Source organism: Camellia sinensis, chromosome 12 (assembly GCF_055761805.1).
Source record: "Camellia sinensis isolate YWXY chromosome 12, ASM5576180v1, whole genome shotgun sequence".
NCBI lineage: Eukaryota > Viridiplantae > Streptophyta > Magnoliopsida > Ericales > Theaceae > Camellia > Camellia sinensis.
Window position 1 is genome coordinate 27,139,430 of NC_138972.1, and position 17,639 is coordinate 27,157,068.

Consider the following 17,639-nt stretch of genomic DNA (forward strand, 5'->3'; position numbering starts at 1 on the left):
ATGTTTGACATATAATGACACACAACTCACAAAGGATCAGGATCTTTTAACATAATCTGTGAAACCTTGAAAAGTAACTGAAAAAAAAAGGAAAAAGAAAGAAGATATGATTTGTTTAGAATGATGAAACATATTTTTCATAGGAAAAGTGGTTGAAAATTTATGTCAGAAACAGTGCCTAGGTGTTGTAACTCGTGTGAAGGTTGTTTAAATAAGAAAAAAAAGAAAGAGATAAAGAGGGTGGAGAGTGAACAAGAAGGGTATGGGAGACCAACGCCATGGCTTCTGCACAACTCATTCATATTTTTCAGTCCTACCCTAGAATGGAAGGACATGATTTGCATTTTTGTAACTGGATACCTACGTGTGTAGTTAGTTGGCAGCAGAAACTGTATTTACTTGGTCAATAATTCAATGGCTACTATCTTTTGGTAAGGTAACTTGGTTGCATGAGTGTGAACTAATATTTGTATTACTTAGCAATTACCCCCTTTTTTTTTTCCTCATGGAAAACTCGTTAGAATAGGAAATGTGCCTACTATTCATACATGTAATATGCATCCAATCTTATAGGAACCTGCACATTGTAAAAGAATTATGGACTGAAAATAACATTGCTTCATACGTGGACAGTTATCTTCTCAAACATTGTTTTGTGAGCCGCCTTCCTTAGAATGCTCTTTTATGCTTTGAACAGTAACACTCCGTTTGGATTGTGAGGTGAGAAAAGAAATGATTATGGTTTCTCACCATCTACATTTCATGGATTTGGGTACGAGTGTCGGGTGCGGGTATATATTTAGAGGTCGGACTCAACAAACCTCTAAATGAGGGATACGCGGGTACGACTAAAAAGTACCCAAAAATTAGACACGGGTATCTGGATACGGTTAAACATGGATTTGCAAAAAAATATTTTGTATTTTTCTAATAAAATTTTATGTAATTTTTTGATAACATGACGGTTCTATTATAATTTCTTCCCAAACCAAAAGTACCACACCTAATAATTTCTCTTAATAATATTTTTAATTTATCTATATATGTTATCTTTAATTGACATCTATATATATTATAAATAAAACATTATAACAAAATAAGAAATAACAAATTATGTTGAAAGAAATAAAAAATAAAAAATAGATGATTTGTTTGACTCACGAAATGGCCTTGGATAGAGTTGAGTGGAGAAGAAGGATTCATGTAGTCGACCCCATTTGATGGGACTTAAGGTTTGGTTTGGTTATGATTTATTTTATAGATTTTTTATTATTATTATTATTATATATATATATATATAATTTTATTAGTTTTTTTTTAAAAAAAAATAAATGATCTATTTTATTCATTATTATCTATTAAATAGATGATTTTATTAGGGTTTTATTTATTTATTTATTTATTATCAGAGAGAGAGAGAGTGAGAGAGAGAGAAAAGAAGAGGAGATAAATCGATTGAGAGAGAAGAGGAGATCGACAGAGAGAGAGAGAGAGAAGAAAATGAGACGAGACTCGTTGAAGACGAAGGGGAAGTTGAAGAGGAGATCGACAGAGAGAAGAAGAGATCAGTGTCTTCACCCTTTTGAAGTTGGCGACCAGGTTGTCTCCTTGCTCTCTCTTCTTTCTCTTTTGCAATTAGGGCTCTATCATATCTGTTTGTAAACAGCCGTGTCCCGGTCATATTCAGCACCCGTACCCGTGTTGTGTCATGTCAACACGGGTACCTCTCAAAAAACAGAGAGTTCGTGTAACGTAGCTCACCATTATATTTGGATGAATAAAAGAGAAGATAATGTGGTTTCTCACCTCTCTTGTTTGGATAGAGTAAATAAGAAAAAAGAAAGGAAAGTGTTGTGTTTCATTTTACTAAAATAACCTTCCATATTAATAAGCTATGTTTTTTCATAGGCAAATTTGGCTATAAACCCCTTTTACCTTCCTTTTATTGTTAAAAGGACTAAGAAAAAAATTATACTTTCTAAACCCCCTCATAATTATAAAGTCTTGTATAAAGAACAAAATTTGTTATTTAAATATTTTATTAGACTATTATACTCTCAACTAAATTTTCCCACCTTTTCCACCCACTCTCTCCTCACCTTCTCTGTCTCTCTCCTTCCTCTTTCCTTTCTGACTTTGTTCTCCGCCGACGTGCTCCTCCTTCCAGATCTGAAGCTCTGTTTCTCGACAATTTTGGTAACTTCTTCTTCGGCGATGATAGCAACGTCATCGTCATCACTCTCCTAGCCAAGTCCGGTCAATTATCATGCGAAACTCCGGCGATCAACAATGCCGAAACCGATCTCTACAATGAACTCATCAAGAACATCAGGAACGAAATCAACTACGGGCCGGAAAATTGCCCTCCGGTGCCGGAATCGAAGGAGATCGTCTACAAGGAGAAACAGATCGTCTCTAAATTGAGGCATGTTTGGTGGAGTTGTTTGGTTATACATATTTTTTTAAACACAGATTTGAGTTTTGAATATATGTATATATATATATATATTTGTGTGTATGAGTGTTGTTGAACACATGTATTCTTTTCATTTAGATTTGTGATTGTTGATCGAGTTTTAGAAGTTTTTCTTCTCAATTAGATATGTTGATTTGTTGATTAATTTGTTTTGTTTTTGTTTGTTTGTTTGTTTGTTTTTTTATTTTTTTTTATTTTTGTTGTTTTTGATCTAATTTCATTTGACAGAACCAGAGTAAAATTTTACTCTGGTTCTATTGCTCTGTTTTTTGTTTCAGATAATGAGAGTAAAATTTTACTCTTGTTCTATTGCTCTATTTTTTGTTTGAAAGAATTAGAGTAAAATTTTACTCTGGTGTTAGAATGACAGTAAAACTTTACTGTTAAGAGGTGATCATTGCCAAACACTTCAGCCGCCACAAACACTGCCTTCGCTTTTTTACTTTTGTGCAGAGTAACATTTTACTTTTAGCTTCAGAATCTTACAGTTTACTCGTTTTTCAGAGTAAAATTTTACTTTTATACAGAGTAAAATTTTACTTTTGTGTAGAGTCTAACATTTTACTAGTTTTTCAGAGTAAAATTTTACTTTTATACAGAGTAAAATTTTACTTTAGCTTCAGAGTCTCACAATTTGCTCGTTTTTCAGAGTAAAATTTTACTTTTATACAGAGTAAAATTTTACTTTTGTGTAAAGTCTAACGTTTTACTAGTTTTTCAGAGTAAAATTTTACTTTTATACAGAGTAAAATTTTACTTTTAGTTTCAGAGGGTAACATTTTACTTTTATTCAGAGTAAAATTTTACTTTTATACAGAGTAAAATTTTACTCTGAAATACACTGTGAAGATGGCTTAATAGGAGAGCTGATAGATATGAGGGTAATATAGTAAAAGAAACAAGTTTTAAAATATTAAGGGGTTTTGAAAGTACTTATATAATTCTTGTCCCTTTGAAAGACAAATTAGATAATGAGGGGGCTATCACCAAATCCCTCTTTTTTCATAAGGGTAATTTTGGTATTTTAGAAAAGTTTCATTAAACCAATTCCTTTCTCACCAAATCTCACCGCTTTTGGTGAGAAACAAAACATAAGTTTGGTGAGAATCCTTTTCTCATCATTTCTCACCTACTTAACCATCCAAACAAGTGAGCATCCAAAAAAAAAAAAAACTAAATTTATCGAGCGAGCATCAAGATGATGCAAAAGAATACAAAAAGAGCCTTGGCATGGGGTGAAAAACTAACACCTAAGCAATAACATCATCCAAAAAATCAAAAAAGAACAAACAAATCCGAACCTGTCCTCCTTTCCAACCAAACAAATAATAAACGACTCTAGCCAGGACACACAATGATGAACCTCTTGAAACGTTCGTCGATTCCGTTCCAACCAAACCAACCACATCAAACTTAGCGGCACCAACAACCAAACCCCCCGCCGCCACTGCCGACAAACATAAACACGTGCTTTGAGCCTCAATTTTTATATTAAAAAACCCTTAGGGATTGAGAAAAAGCCCTTGGATTGCAATATGGATATATGACTTTGGCATTCCTTTCAACGTAGTGAATTAGGACAACTTTGGGCCAATGATTGAAGCTATCAGGCAATTTGGTCCCGGTTTAAAATCAAAACCACTAAGGTACTATATGTTGCGAGTTTCTTATCTAAAAAAGAAGTGAATATAAATTAATGAAGGAAGATAGGTAGTATTGGATAAAGTAAGGTTGAATGTTATTTTTGAGAAATTTTCGGAACGTTGAATGTTATTTTTATGATTTTTAGAATATTGAAATTTCTATGTTTTTTGAAATTTTAGAAATAGTTGCTTATGTTGAAAACCTTGCCTATATTATAATTTTACTTATAGCCTACGACTTGTGCCTCACTTTGATGAGGCATGTGCCTCGCCTTGCACCTCACACCTAGAGCTTTTTAAAACACTACTCTGGGGACATGCGAAGTATTTTTTTTTCTCCCTTGCTTTAGTGCTTTTGATGTATGTTGGATGTTGAATGTTAATTTCTTTTTGCTTAGATTTGAATACTTCATATATCATCCATAAAAAAGATACAAACGACAAGTGTTAATTTAAAGGTGATTTATTTATTTATTTCAATATTGAATTAGTATTAGTTTTTGTTAATTTTGATTGTTTCCAGATGTAATATTAATCTACATAGAAAATTAAAATATATGAAAAATATTTTATTGCTTTTTCCCCGCAATATCCGTGTCTCCATTTTTTTAAAAATGAGCATGTCTTGTGTCTGCATCCTTATCTGTGTCTATGATTCTTTGCAAATGATAAATGAAATGGTTGGGTTGGGGAGTGGGGATTGTCTTTGTTAAGAGAAAAACTAAAAGTACTAGGGAAGAGGGGGAGAAGAAGATATATGTGAATACAGTAGAAGAGAATAAATAGCTCTATCATGTCCTGTTTCTATTCTCTTTATCTCTCTATTTCTCTATTCTACTTTCTCATATTTCTTTTATCACATTTGACATGTTTTGTTTGCTTCGAAACTTCTTGTTTCTTTTTCTTTACAAAATGGAAAAACACAAACAATTTTGGCTAGGGACTCCTAATGGGTCTCTAACAAATTGTTCCTGTGTATTTCGTAGTGTTTTGGTGAGTTTCAATGTGTTTTGGTGGAAACACTAGAATTTTGGTTTTCAACCAGTGTTGTGTTGGTTTCTTGGAAAACTGAAATGTTTCGGTCATTTTCATTGAAACAAAATGAAATCTTGTTCCTTGTCTGTTACATAAAATGTTGATACTCATAATCTACAGTCATGTATGGTAATGGAAATATATGTCAATTCCTGAATTGCATTTTTCACATTGAACAGTGTACTAATCTCAACTGAGATTTTCTACTGGCAGGGTTACTGATGATGATGTGGCCAAGTTGGGCACTATTGTTTCTGGAGTGGTTGAGCGAGTAACCCCTCATGCAGCAATAGTACGTGTCAATGCAAAAGGTTACACCAAGGGTACAATTTGTGCAGAACATTTGTCAGATCACCAAGGTATATTTTCTGTCTTCAAGAAGAAAGGGTTGTTTAAGGCTGCGTTCTTTCATTGTTTACTGACTTTCAAGGCACTGCTGCACAGGGCTTGTGGGTTTGATGAAATCTGTCTTGAAGCCAGGATATGAGTTTGATCAACTATTGGTTCTTGGTACTCAGTTTCTTTCTTTTCAATACTTGTATCAAGGACACATCTTGTTTTCTCGTTAAATTGTTTTCCTTAGTTTTAATTTTTCTTTTGCTTTTGCTTTTATTATTATTATTATTATTATTATTATTATTATTATTATTATTTATGTTTTATGTTTCAATATGTACACTCTTTCTTATATTTTCAGTTTGTTTTATGCTTGTTCAAATAAGCCTTTTTATTGTGACATAATAATGATACTGGCTGGTCTAAACAACTGGAAAAATTTTGTTTATGTTTATATGAATTTCAGTGAATGTCTATATCCAATAGGCCTGCAGGATTATGAAAGCCAGTTTTTGTGCTTAGGATCAATTTCGTGTTATTTTTATGATTATTATTATTTCTTTAAACATGACAGTTAAATTAGGGCGAACAATTTAGTGGCCAGTATATCCTCTGGAAACATATTTATCAATTTGGTTTTTAGATCTGAGTTCAATGAATGCTGTACATTGTAGCCTGGTAGGCCACAGGATTGATATTTGTATAATTATATATATCTATTTGTAAATGAGTTTTAAAAATTGTGAGATAAACACACCATACAGGGGAAATAAATAAAAAAGGAAAACTGTTGAGCCAGCAACAATGGTTGAGTTCTTTGTTGATTGTGGAATAGGTGTTGGTTTCAACAGGTTTTAATGGAAATCAACACTCAACTTAAAATGAAAAAAGACCTGCACAAATAATGATTTTGGAGTTGCTTTCTTTTGTAAGTACTTGTATTTAAGCCCACTTCCCCATGTCCCAACGGCCCAACATTGCAGGGAGAGAGTTGAACTTAATAAATTAATGCTATTATGGTTTTTGACTCTCTCTCTCTCTCTCTCTCTCACACACACACGCGCACAGAGTTTTCCTTGACGAAGGTCTGGGATGCTATGCTTTTTTCTTATTTGCCCATTGTCTAATAGTTCCGATGTAATCCATATGAGGGACTAGAAAGAGTAAAATAAGAAAATTAGAAAAAATTTGTTGAAATTGACTTGATTTTAGGGTAGGGCCTATTTGAGACATTGCAATGGTCACATTTTTAGTCTTAGTGACATCTTGTTTTGTTGTTATCAGGTTGGTATGTTTGGATCAGTTTCTACATCTTTTGTTTGTTTTTTCAAATCAAAATATTTTCATATTTCTTAGTTTGCCTGACATCGGCTTTTTTTTTATTGGTCCATGCGATGTATTGGATCTTTAGTTGATGACTTTATACTGCTTCTTCTTTGAATCTATTATCTACTTCCCCGCGTCTGCTACTACTCCTACTACTGCTGATCTGTCTGTTCTCTACTGTAGCTGTTGTTTTCTCTTCTCCCTAACTGTTGTTGGATCTTTCCTCTGTCATTGATGTTGCCTTCTCTCTTTCTTCTCTACTGCTGCTGCTGATGATGATGATGATGAGGATTTCATCCGTGCCCAATTACTTAATTTGTTTACTCTTTGCTTGGTGCCACATATGTGTTTTGATGGAATTCCTGTGAGAAACCAGTTTACTTGTTTGGGAGTTTGGGCTGAATGTAGTAAAGTTCTCCATTTGAGTTATATCACTTGAAATTTTTTCTAACCAAAGTACCAAACTAAGCTAAATCCGAGAGTACATAGGAAGGAGAAACTTCGGAGCAATTTTTTGAAACGTAAACATCTCTTCAAACTCGAGATGGGTTTTCTTCGACAAGAGGGGTTTGATGTAATGTGGTCCCATAGGAAAAGATTGATTGCTGATTACTGGCATTGGATAAGCTTATTGCTGTATGTTTATTCCTTTGCTTTGATTCTCTGTTTTATGAACGTATCTCTGCAACATCTACATAAACTTGGGATTGTACACAGGGATGTAAAACCAGCAAATATTCTTGTAAACGTCATCACCATTTTCTAATTTGTTTTGTTTTGTTTTGTTTCTGATCTTTTTGTGGGTAAGATTGTGTTTCCTATTCAAGTGGTTGAATAATATGCTGCTGCTGCCTCTATTTTTTTATTTGTTGGCAGCTTGACGAAAACCTTCGTCCACATCTGGCAGACTTTGGTTTAGCAGAGGAGAACTGGGGATCATCTGGAAAGCCAACTGGTGGTTTCCATAAAAAGAATATGGTCGGCACACTCATATATGGCACCTGAAATATTGAGAAAGGAGATACATAATGAAAAGTCAGATGTATATAGTTTCGGTGTGACAATAAAGTAGGAGTTTGACATAAAATTAATGATTTTTCTATGCTCTCTGCCACTTTGAATTATAGCAAATCAAAATGCTGTTTTATCCTTTGTACCTGATGATGTTTTACGAGACGGACAAGAAGTTTTTTGAAATGCTATATGTTGATGACAAGTTAGTGATCGTAGAACTATGCTTTGATACTGAAATATATAGCCTGCACCTGTGCTTGTGGACTCTGGTAGCTCCAAAAGGTTTATTGAGTTTGCTCTACTAATTGTTGGCAGAAATTGCAGTCTTTAGTAGCTAGTACCTTGTCAGTTAACATTCTTGAGAAGTTGATGACAGATCCAATGATACATGTTGGACATTTCTTCATGTTAGATGCATGTCCAAATATGTCAATATTTTTTTAGATCCGGACACATTTTGGACACTCGGGGGACACGTGTGTCCATCACTTAGGAAAGGTGATAGGATTTTGTTAGTTAAATTAGTTATTGGACAAAATATAGTAAACGTTATTAGTGCTTACGCCCTCTAAGTATGATTAGATGATTAGACTAAGAGAGATGATTAGATGATCAGACTAAGAGAGATTTTTTGGACCAAATGGATGAGGTATTACAGAAAATACCCGTATGAGAGAACCTTGTTATAGGTGAATATTTGAACAGCCATGCAGGAATAGATAAATTAGGTTATGAGAGGGTGCATGGTGGGTATGGTTTTGGTGAAATAATAAGACCAGAGAGAATATTTTAGTGTTTGCATTGGCTTCTGACCTAGTGGTAGCCAATACTATGTATAAGAAGAGAGCCTTTAAGAGTGCGTCAATTAGGAGCCAAATAGATTACTTTTTCTAGTAAGAAAAGTGGACCACTTAAAATGCAACAACTGTAAGTTGATTCCTAGAGAGAGCCTAACGTCTCAACATAGGATTTTTGGTACCAGATTTATGCTTTAAAGGGAAACACCAAGCTAGGAAGAATATTGGGCGCTGTAGGATGAGATGGTGGGTCCTAAAAGGGGATAAACTAGAAATATTTAAGAATAGAATGGACGATGAAGGTATTTGGGACTTGGAAGAAGATGCTAACATTATGTGGAACTCAATAGCCAATTTTATGAGGAGAATCTCAAGGGAAGTCCTTGGAGAGTCGAAAGGAAAGAGATCCAACTCTATGGAAAGGAGGAAGAGAAAAGAATATACAAACTTACTAAGATAAGAAAAAAGAAAATAAGAGATTTTAATCAGGTTAAGTGCATCAGAAGTGAGGACTCTAAGGTGTTGGTAAAGGATAAAGAGATTAAAAAGAGGTTGAAGAGCTATTTTAATAAGTTGTTAAATGAAGAACATGGAGAAAGGTCAAAAGGGGAGGAAGTAACCAGTAATAAGGAAAATCAAAACTAAGGCTTTAGGGCCTTTGAAGTGGAGATTGCACTTAAGAAGATGAAATTGAATAAGGCTTTAGGACCCAATGATATCCATGTTGAAGCTTGGAAATGTTTGGGTAAGAAAAGGGTTGCTTGGTTGAATAGGTTATTTAGCAAAATTTTGTTGACTAGGAAAATGAAGTGGTGGAAGAGTATTTTAGTGCCAATTTATAAGAATAAAGGAGATGTCTAGAATTGTAACAACTATAGTGGAATCAAGCTGACGTGTCATATAATGAAAGTGTGGGAGAGAGTAATGGAACGTTGATTGCGAGATATAATAGAGATGTCAGATAATTAATTTGGATTTATGCTCGATAGGTCAATAATGGAAGTGATCTATTTTTCAAGGAGAGTAATAGAAAAGTATAGAGCAAAGAAAAGATACATTTATATGTTTTTTGATCTTGAAAAAGCATATAATAGAGTCTCTCGGGATATAATCTAGTGGGTGTTAGAGAAGAAAAGAGTGACAAAATGTTATATTGATGTGATTAGGGATATGTATGAAGGTGTGGTGACCACTATTAGATTGTCGGTTGGAGAGACAAGTGAATTTCCAATTACTGTGGGGTTACACCAAGGATCAACCTTAAATCCTTATCTTTTTGCTTTAGTCATGGATGAGTTGACGAGAAATATTCAAGATGATGTGCCATGGTATATATTTTTTTGCAGATGATATCGTGTTAGTGGATGAGAGTAGAGGAGTTAACACTAAGTTGAAGACTTGGAGAGAAGCATTTGAATCTAAAGGATTTAGGATAAGCAGAAATAAGACAGAGTACATGGAGTATAATTTTAGTAATAGTAACGATGGAAATAGAGGAGAAGTGTATATTGAGAACCAAGAACTACCTAAGTGTGAACATTTTTATTATTTATGATCGATTATCACAACAACTAGGGAAGTTGGAGAAGATGTGGTTCATACAATTAAGACAGGGTGGCTTAAGTGGAGGAATGCGTATGGGGTACTGTGTGATAAACGAGTACCCACTAGATTAAAAGGAAGGTTCTATAGAATGACTACTAGAATAGCGATATTGTATGGGATGGAATGTTGGGCAACTAAGAAACAACATATAGATAAGATGAGTGTTGATGAGATGAGGATGCCAAGGTAGATGTGTGGCAAGACTAGAAAAGACAGAGTTAGGAATGAGTATATTCGTGAGTGGGTAGGAGTTTATACCGATAGAAGATAAGCTGAGAGATAATAGATTAAGATGGTGTGGTCATATACAATGAAGACTAACAGAGGCAGTAGTGAAAAGATGCAATATAGTAACGGTAGAGGGAAGTGTTAGGGGAAGGGGAAAACCTAAATTGACGTGGGCTAGTGTAGTAAATAGAGATATGAATCTCCTTAATTTGACTAACCAAATGGCTTTTGATAGACTCGAGTGGAGAAAAAGGATTCATGTAGCTGACCCTATTTGATGAGACTTAAGGCTTGGCTTGGTTTGGTTTGGTTTGGTTTGATTTGGTATTAATTAAAGTATTCATATACATGACATATAATAAATATATAAAACTATTTATTTTGCAGGTGTCCTTCATATGTTGCATCTTGCATTTTTTGAAATTTGTTGTGCTAGCGTGTCCATGTCATGTCTCTATCGTGTCTCTTGTCCATGTCCATACTTCTTAGAGTGTCTAATAATGGATTAAACACTATTTTCTTGGGCTGACTATTTTCATGTCGTACTTGTCAAAAAGCAAATAGAATGATTGGTCATCTTGATCATTCATGAATGCCTTAATTCACTTTATCTCACAAATTTCATTTCGTGGCAATGTAATAACAAGAAGGGTATGCATGTACTTTTTATTGTTAGATTCGGGGATAACATTTCAATGCTAGATAGTATGTATAGACTAGTCTTTTGCTTTGTTATCTAGGTAGCTTATTTCTCTTATCTAGGTAGTGGAGTGGTGGCGATAGTAGTAGTAATGGTAGTCGTAGAGGTGAAGTGGCGACAGTGGAAGTAGTGGTGGTGGTGGAATGGCGTTTGCAGTAGTGGTGAAGGTGGTAGAGGAGATGGGTGGTGAGAGAGAGAAATGAGTGAGAGACAGATAGAGAAGAGAGAGGAGAGAGAGAGAGAGAGACAGAGTGATGAGCGAGAGAGAGACAAAGTGGTCGTTAAAAGTGCATTTTCTTGTAGTGGATCGATAAATCGAGAGGGAGCTCAGTAAATAGAGAAGACGGGAGTGCTGTGAGCAACGCAAACACAGTGGGAGAGAGAGAAAGAGAAAGAGATAGAGAGTGAGAGACAGAAAAGAGACATAGAGAAAAGAGAGATGGATGAGAGAGACAGAGAAAGATAGAGAGGAGAGATGAGCGAGAGACATAAAGAGAAGAGAGATGAACGAGAGAGACAGAGAGAAGAGAGATGAGCGAAAGAGACAGAGAGAGAAAAGAGATGAGAGAAGAGATAGATGAGTGAGACACAGAGAGAGAGTCAGATAGACAAACGGACAGAGAGAGAAGAGTGATGAAGATGAAAAAATGGATGAAAAGATATAGACAGAGAGAGAGAGAAAGAGCGAAAAGAGATAAACGAGAGAGAGAGACAGAGAGAGATGAGCGAGAGAGATAAAGAATAAGAGAAGAGAGAAAAGAGAGACAGAGAGAGAAGAGAGATAGAGAGAGAAGAAAGATGGACGAGAGACACAGAGAAAGAGACAGACAGACAGAGAAGAGTGATGAGTGAGAGAGAGAGAGAGAGAGAGAGAGACAGACAGAGAAAGAAGAGTGATGAGTGAGAGAGAGAGAGAGAGAGAGAGAGAGATAAAAGAGACAGAGACAGAGAAAGAGAGACAGACAGACAGAGATGAGTGAGAGAGAGAAAGAGAAGAGAGACAGAGAGATGGAAAGATGAAAAAATGGGTGAAAAGAGAAATGTTCAAAAGAGTAAGACGACGTCGTTTTTATTTTTTTATTTTTTTTTGTAACAGAAAAATACCGTTGCATTTATTTAAACCATTTTATGACTATATATATATGAAGCCGTCTCAAAGCCACAATATATATATATATATATATTTTTTTTAATTTTTAATTTTTTTTGCAACGGTACGTATTACAATCGCAAAAAACTCTTCCGTTTTTTTTTTTTTTTTTTGCGACTGCAGCTGGTACCTTTTTTTTTTTTGCGACAGCAATTTCTATCGTCAGAAATACTCTTTTTTTTGCGACGGCAAGTTGTGCCATCTAAAAAAGTCACATTTTTTTAGACGGGAAGTTGTGCCGTCTCAAAAAGTCACATTTTTTGAGACGGCAAGTAGTGCCGTCGCAAAAAGTCACATTTGTTGCGACGGCAAGTTGTGTCGTCTCAAAAAGTCACATTTTTTGAGACGGCAAGTTGTGTCGCCGCAAAAAGTTCCGTCTCATAAGCCCACTTTTCTTGTAGTGATACCATCCAGTGTTGTCTTGGGGATCCTTCGGTACTTGTGGGAGAAGGGAGACAATGGAGGACACTCACTTTCTTATGCCCCAATGTGCGGTGAGAAGGATATCCATGTGTTTGGAATCTTTGATGGTCATCGAGGTGCGTCATAAATTAAGAGCTACTTATTTTCATCCTATTGGTGTATTTGGTACCGAACTCAAGCAACAGTGGATTTTAATGAGAACTAAAGCTCATGTGGCTGATCACAATATTAATTAATAAACAATTGCTTGGGCATCACTTGAAGTGTTTCTTAATGAAACCAGAATGACATAATGAGCATTACAAAGCCCAACTATTACAAAATGGAATTGTTTTGGAAATTAGTTTTAAGAAATAAATGTTTAAATTCTTGAAGAATTCCTTGTTTTTTTCTTTTTTTTTAATAATTCTTTTTGGTTGTTTCCAAACATAGCCTATGTGTCGTGCATTAGTTGCTCTAGATTACAATAAAAATGGCAAGATCAAATGCAGGTGCAGTAGCTGCTGAGTTTTCTGCTCGAGCTCTACCAGGATTTTTGCAAAGTCTTGGTTCCATAAAAAGGTTTCTTCCATTCTATTATTCTTGTGGGCTCTTTACATTCTATAATCTTTATATGAATCTATTTAATAAGAAGTACATATTTTTATTTTGTATTTGATAACAATGCAGTCCGTCCGATGCATTACTAGAAGCATTTGTCAAGACAGATGTTGCATTCAGGAATGAATTGGATTCCCATCGTAAATCTAAGGGAGTTATTCAGAAAGACTGGCATCCTGGTTGCACAGCCATTGTGGCTCTTATAGTCAGAAACAAGCTTTTTGTTGCTAATGCTGGCGATTGCAGTTCAATGCTATGCCGAGCTGGCAATGCTTATGCTCTAAGTAAGGTGAGATCAGACTTGATTTATCAACTAAATGACTGTGTAGTTGAAACATTCTATTAGAATAAAACATGGACCTTTTTAAACTTATTTTATTAAAAATTGTCTCCTTTGCTTACCCAAATGGGTTAAATTGTTCTCCAACTAATTCAACTTGATGCTGTAGGATCATGTTGCAAGTTGTCCCGAGGAGAGAGAACATATTATCAGTGAAGGGGGACAGGTCAAATGGCAAGTTGACACGTGGAGGGTTGGGCCTGCTGCTCTCCAGGTTTTCTTCTTATCCTTTGCTTAACGATATTCTAGAAAAATGTGTAGACTATTGTCTTCTAATATGGTTGTCTATTGTGAGGAAGTATATAATATAAACTTATTTGTTTCGTCAAATTCTTTTTGCACCAAGTGTTAAGACACATGGACCACCACTACAACCCATATCTAGGGATATCTTGAGCATTATGATTACCAAAAATACTTATGATCACTAAAACATGAGAGAAAATATAAAAGGTAAGGAGTTGGTCCTCGCATCCTACTCCAACTTCTGAGCGTAGCGAGGAGGCTCCTTGTGTCCTGCATCGGCTGGTAGTTGTATGGAGGGTTCATCAGTTGTCACCATGAAGAGGAACATTATGCAAGTTGGGCTGAAAGCATTCGATGTGGTTGTTGACGAGGTTGATCGCAAGAAGATGTGGGTCGCGAAAAAGGGTAGATCTCTGCAAAGATCCCTGATGTTGGGATTTGAAGTTCCTTTGTTGGCTCAAAAGAAGCTTCTTAATTCCTGAAGAGAGGTCTTTTGGGCAGTCTCAACCTCTCAGAGGGCGCATAGGCTTTTGGAGGTCTAGAGACTGGTGAATAGGAGTGGTTGCTCCTTGAGGTTAGGATTTTTGGGGCAAATCAGTGGCAGGTTGTCACACCCCACCCCAATTTCATATTAGAAATCTAAGGCATGATGGTTAAGGGTTTAAGGCTAGTTAAGATTATTAAGTTAAAATAGTGAGATCTTCTATTGTAAGTTCATATTAGATTATTCACCCAAAAAAAAAAGTTCATATTAGATGTGGACTGATTCAAAAGAGTAGGGTGATTGATGTATGTTTTAAAGCCTAATTTAGTGTTCAAGGGTTCAACAACAAAAATGGAAACGAATAGCAAAGCAAATGATTTAGATTTCAATAACCAGACTTGCTTCGTATTGTGTGTGTTTATAATCCTAGTGTATAAAAGTAGCACACACCGAACTCTGTTTCCTCCCTACTCAAATCCCATTACATTACACAAAAGAAATAGTACAGGTACAACTTTCAGGTATATACATTACACTTTACAATCAGCTCACAACAGTACAGTAAAAAAATAGGGTAAATTACATTAAACATGACCTATTTTTGAGTTGCCCCCTTAATGTTTTAAAGGCAACACTTACCCCCCTTGAAGTATATGAATTGCAAAAGTCATTAACACTGTTAACAGAAATTATTAAGTTACCCTTTTACCCTTCAATTGTATTGCTACCAGACTACCATTATCTTCTTCAACCACTACCTAATTTCTTCCAAACCCTATTCAAATCAATTCAATCCCAAACCCTTAATTCCACAGTGTCTCCACAATTCCGATTAACAAACACAACAAATTCATTTGACAAAGGGAGTAAAGTCAGCCACTGTGAATCATCACAACAATCCCATATTTTTGCAGGACCTAATGATCAACAAAGGGAGTGAAGTTTGGGGGTGGCAATGGAGATGGGGGTGTTGTTTAAGGGCTTGGGGTTTTGAACTCATTGAAGAGAGAGAGAGAGAGAGAGAGAGAGAGAGAGACGAGGGGTTGGCAATGGCTACAATAGCTTACGGCAATGGCAATGGCAATGGCAACAACGGTGGTTGAAGACAATGGCCCACCTCTCTTCATCTCACTTGCCACATGCAACCCCTCTTCCAGCCTACACCAACTCCTTTTTTTTTCTTTCTTTAACCAATGGCATCTCCTTCATTGTTCCTCCCTCCTCCCATCTCTGCACCACCACCTTATTTCCCCCACCACTCACCACCTCCCCTTTCGATTCCCACCAAGCCGAAACCCCTTCCCCACAGCCTCCCTCCCACTGATCAAACACCCCAATACACTAAAAGCCCTATATTAATTCAACATATGTCCACTAAAATCCCCCCACCTAATCAACGTATCACCATCAAAACCCTCAATTCTTTTGTTGTGGAACTTTTTTATAAAATCATAATGGCTTGGCTAATAAGGGTCGTCTAGTTGGTATTAGCCATGAGAGTTTCTGGTTATGGCTTGGCATTTCTAGCCATGTAGAGTTGCTGGTTGTGTATATATACACGATGTATGTATATATAATAAGGCTTTTTTAGTCATAAATTTTTAATTACAGTATGATACATTTATGCCAAATGACTACCGGTGTGATGACAGAAGAGGTGTGATGACAGAAGAGGTTTAGAGTTACAAAACAAAACTATAAGCGGGTTGAGTGTTGAATTTTTAAACATTGATTTTTAACTTGACAATGGGTCATAGTTGAGGGGGGTTTACTGTAATTTACCCTAAAAATATATATGTTGTTAGAATAGGAAATTGATAGAATAGGAAATTGATCAGAATTATCAATATAAAAGGGAATGAAGTCTAACTCATTCCCTAACTGTTTCTTTTCTCTAAACCTACATATGTGTATATATATGTATGTATGTATATATATTAATATGATTTACCCTAAAACATTGATTTTGGTTCTCTGTGTGGTGTAGCTAAAATTAAATACAAGGTTGAGTATAGGAAGATTCATAGTTCTCAACCAAACTTGCTAGCATGTCCACCAACAAAGCACACCTACAGTAGGCAAACATTTTTTCTTTAATTCGTTAAAGTTATATATTCCTTTATTTTTATTTTTCCTTCATGTCTTGGGAGGGCCTGAACCTTGCACCTTATCTTTTTGGGTATTAAGAGATAGCACTGAGCTAATAGCTGATATTTTATTTATTTTATTTTTTAAATTCTAAATAATGAATTAGAAACAAAAGGTTGGTTTCTATTTAATGAGGTTTCTGTAAACTAGATTTAAAAAATAAAGAAACAAGAAGAGGGTGGGTAAACAGGAACACATGGTCCCTGCCCGGCCCCACTCTTTGCCCGTGCTTCCAGTATTCAACATGATGTGAAAGCAATAATCAATAATTTGTGGTTGAATTTGAAGTTTATTAATCACATATTTTTTACAGGTTACGCGGTCTATTGGTGACGATGATATGAAGCCTGTTGTGACTGCAGAACCTGAGATAACTGAGACCATACTGTATGTAGAAGATGAATACTTGGGAAGGTCCTTTGATCTGATAATCTTCTGTTATCTGGGGTTTGTTATTTGTGTGCTACGACAAACTAATAAATGGATTTGTGGCTTCTAAATAGACTTTTATGTACAGTTTCTAGGGAAATCAGAAATTTTCAATAACTGCAGTTGCATCTGCTTTAATCACTTTAAAAGCATTTGTTCTATATGCCATTACCAAACACAATTTTCTGTAGTGCCTGGATGATCATAGCACAATTCATGTTCTTGCAATTTGAAATTTGTAGGCCCCCAATTTAGGAGGTCCCGTACTTGGAAATGTTATTAGCAAGACAATACAATAATCCTGAGATATATTATTGAAGTTTGAAATCTATAGCCTTACAGAACAAGATTTTGTCCAAGTGTTTCCCACAAACACTCCATTAATACCAATAGTTTAAAAACCCTTTTACGAATGATGTGGAAAAGAAGTAACACAAGGTTTTAGAACAATAAACTCTTAAGGCGTTGAATTTAAACAACAAAGCTCAAATGCAAAAGAATATGGAAGTTGAAGCTCAAAACTTGAAAGATCTTGATGGGTATTACATTTAATCCTTCATCCCATGTTTGTAGACATGTAAAAATCTTGTTTTTATTGCCCTTCATCTCATTTTGGTCGTTCCAGTGCAGTAAATGCGTCTCTAGCAGTTGAAACGAAG

General features: G+C 35.4%; 2 protein-coding genes across 2 annotated transcripts in view; both read left to right on the forward strand.

The window, feature by feature from the left end:
- Positions 1–5,451, forward strand: part of LOC145788749 (rRNA biogenesis protein RRP5-like) — a 28,104-nt gene extending 22,653 nt beyond the window's left edge. Inside the window, exon 6 of the mRNA XM_082898221.1 lies at positions 5,368–5,451. The gene's annotated coding sequence lies outside the window, so the exon portion shown is untranslated. The remainder of the gene's footprint in view (positions 1–5,367) is intronic.
- LOC145803459 (uncharacterized) lies at positions 1,501–17,234 on the forward strand. Its single transcript, XM_082896732.1, has 7 exons — positions 1,501–1,599; positions 2,046–2,425; positions 5,368–5,513; positions 5,599–5,664; positions 13,225–13,294; positions 13,403–13,622; positions 16,865–17,234. The coding sequence occupies exons 1-7, from the start codon at positions 1,501–1,503 to the stop codon at positions 17,048–17,050; spliced, it is 1,167 nt and encodes a 388-aa protein (XP_082752858.1). The 3' UTR covers positions 17,051–17,234.
- The last annotated feature ends 405 nt before the right edge of the window (positions 17,235–17,639 follow it).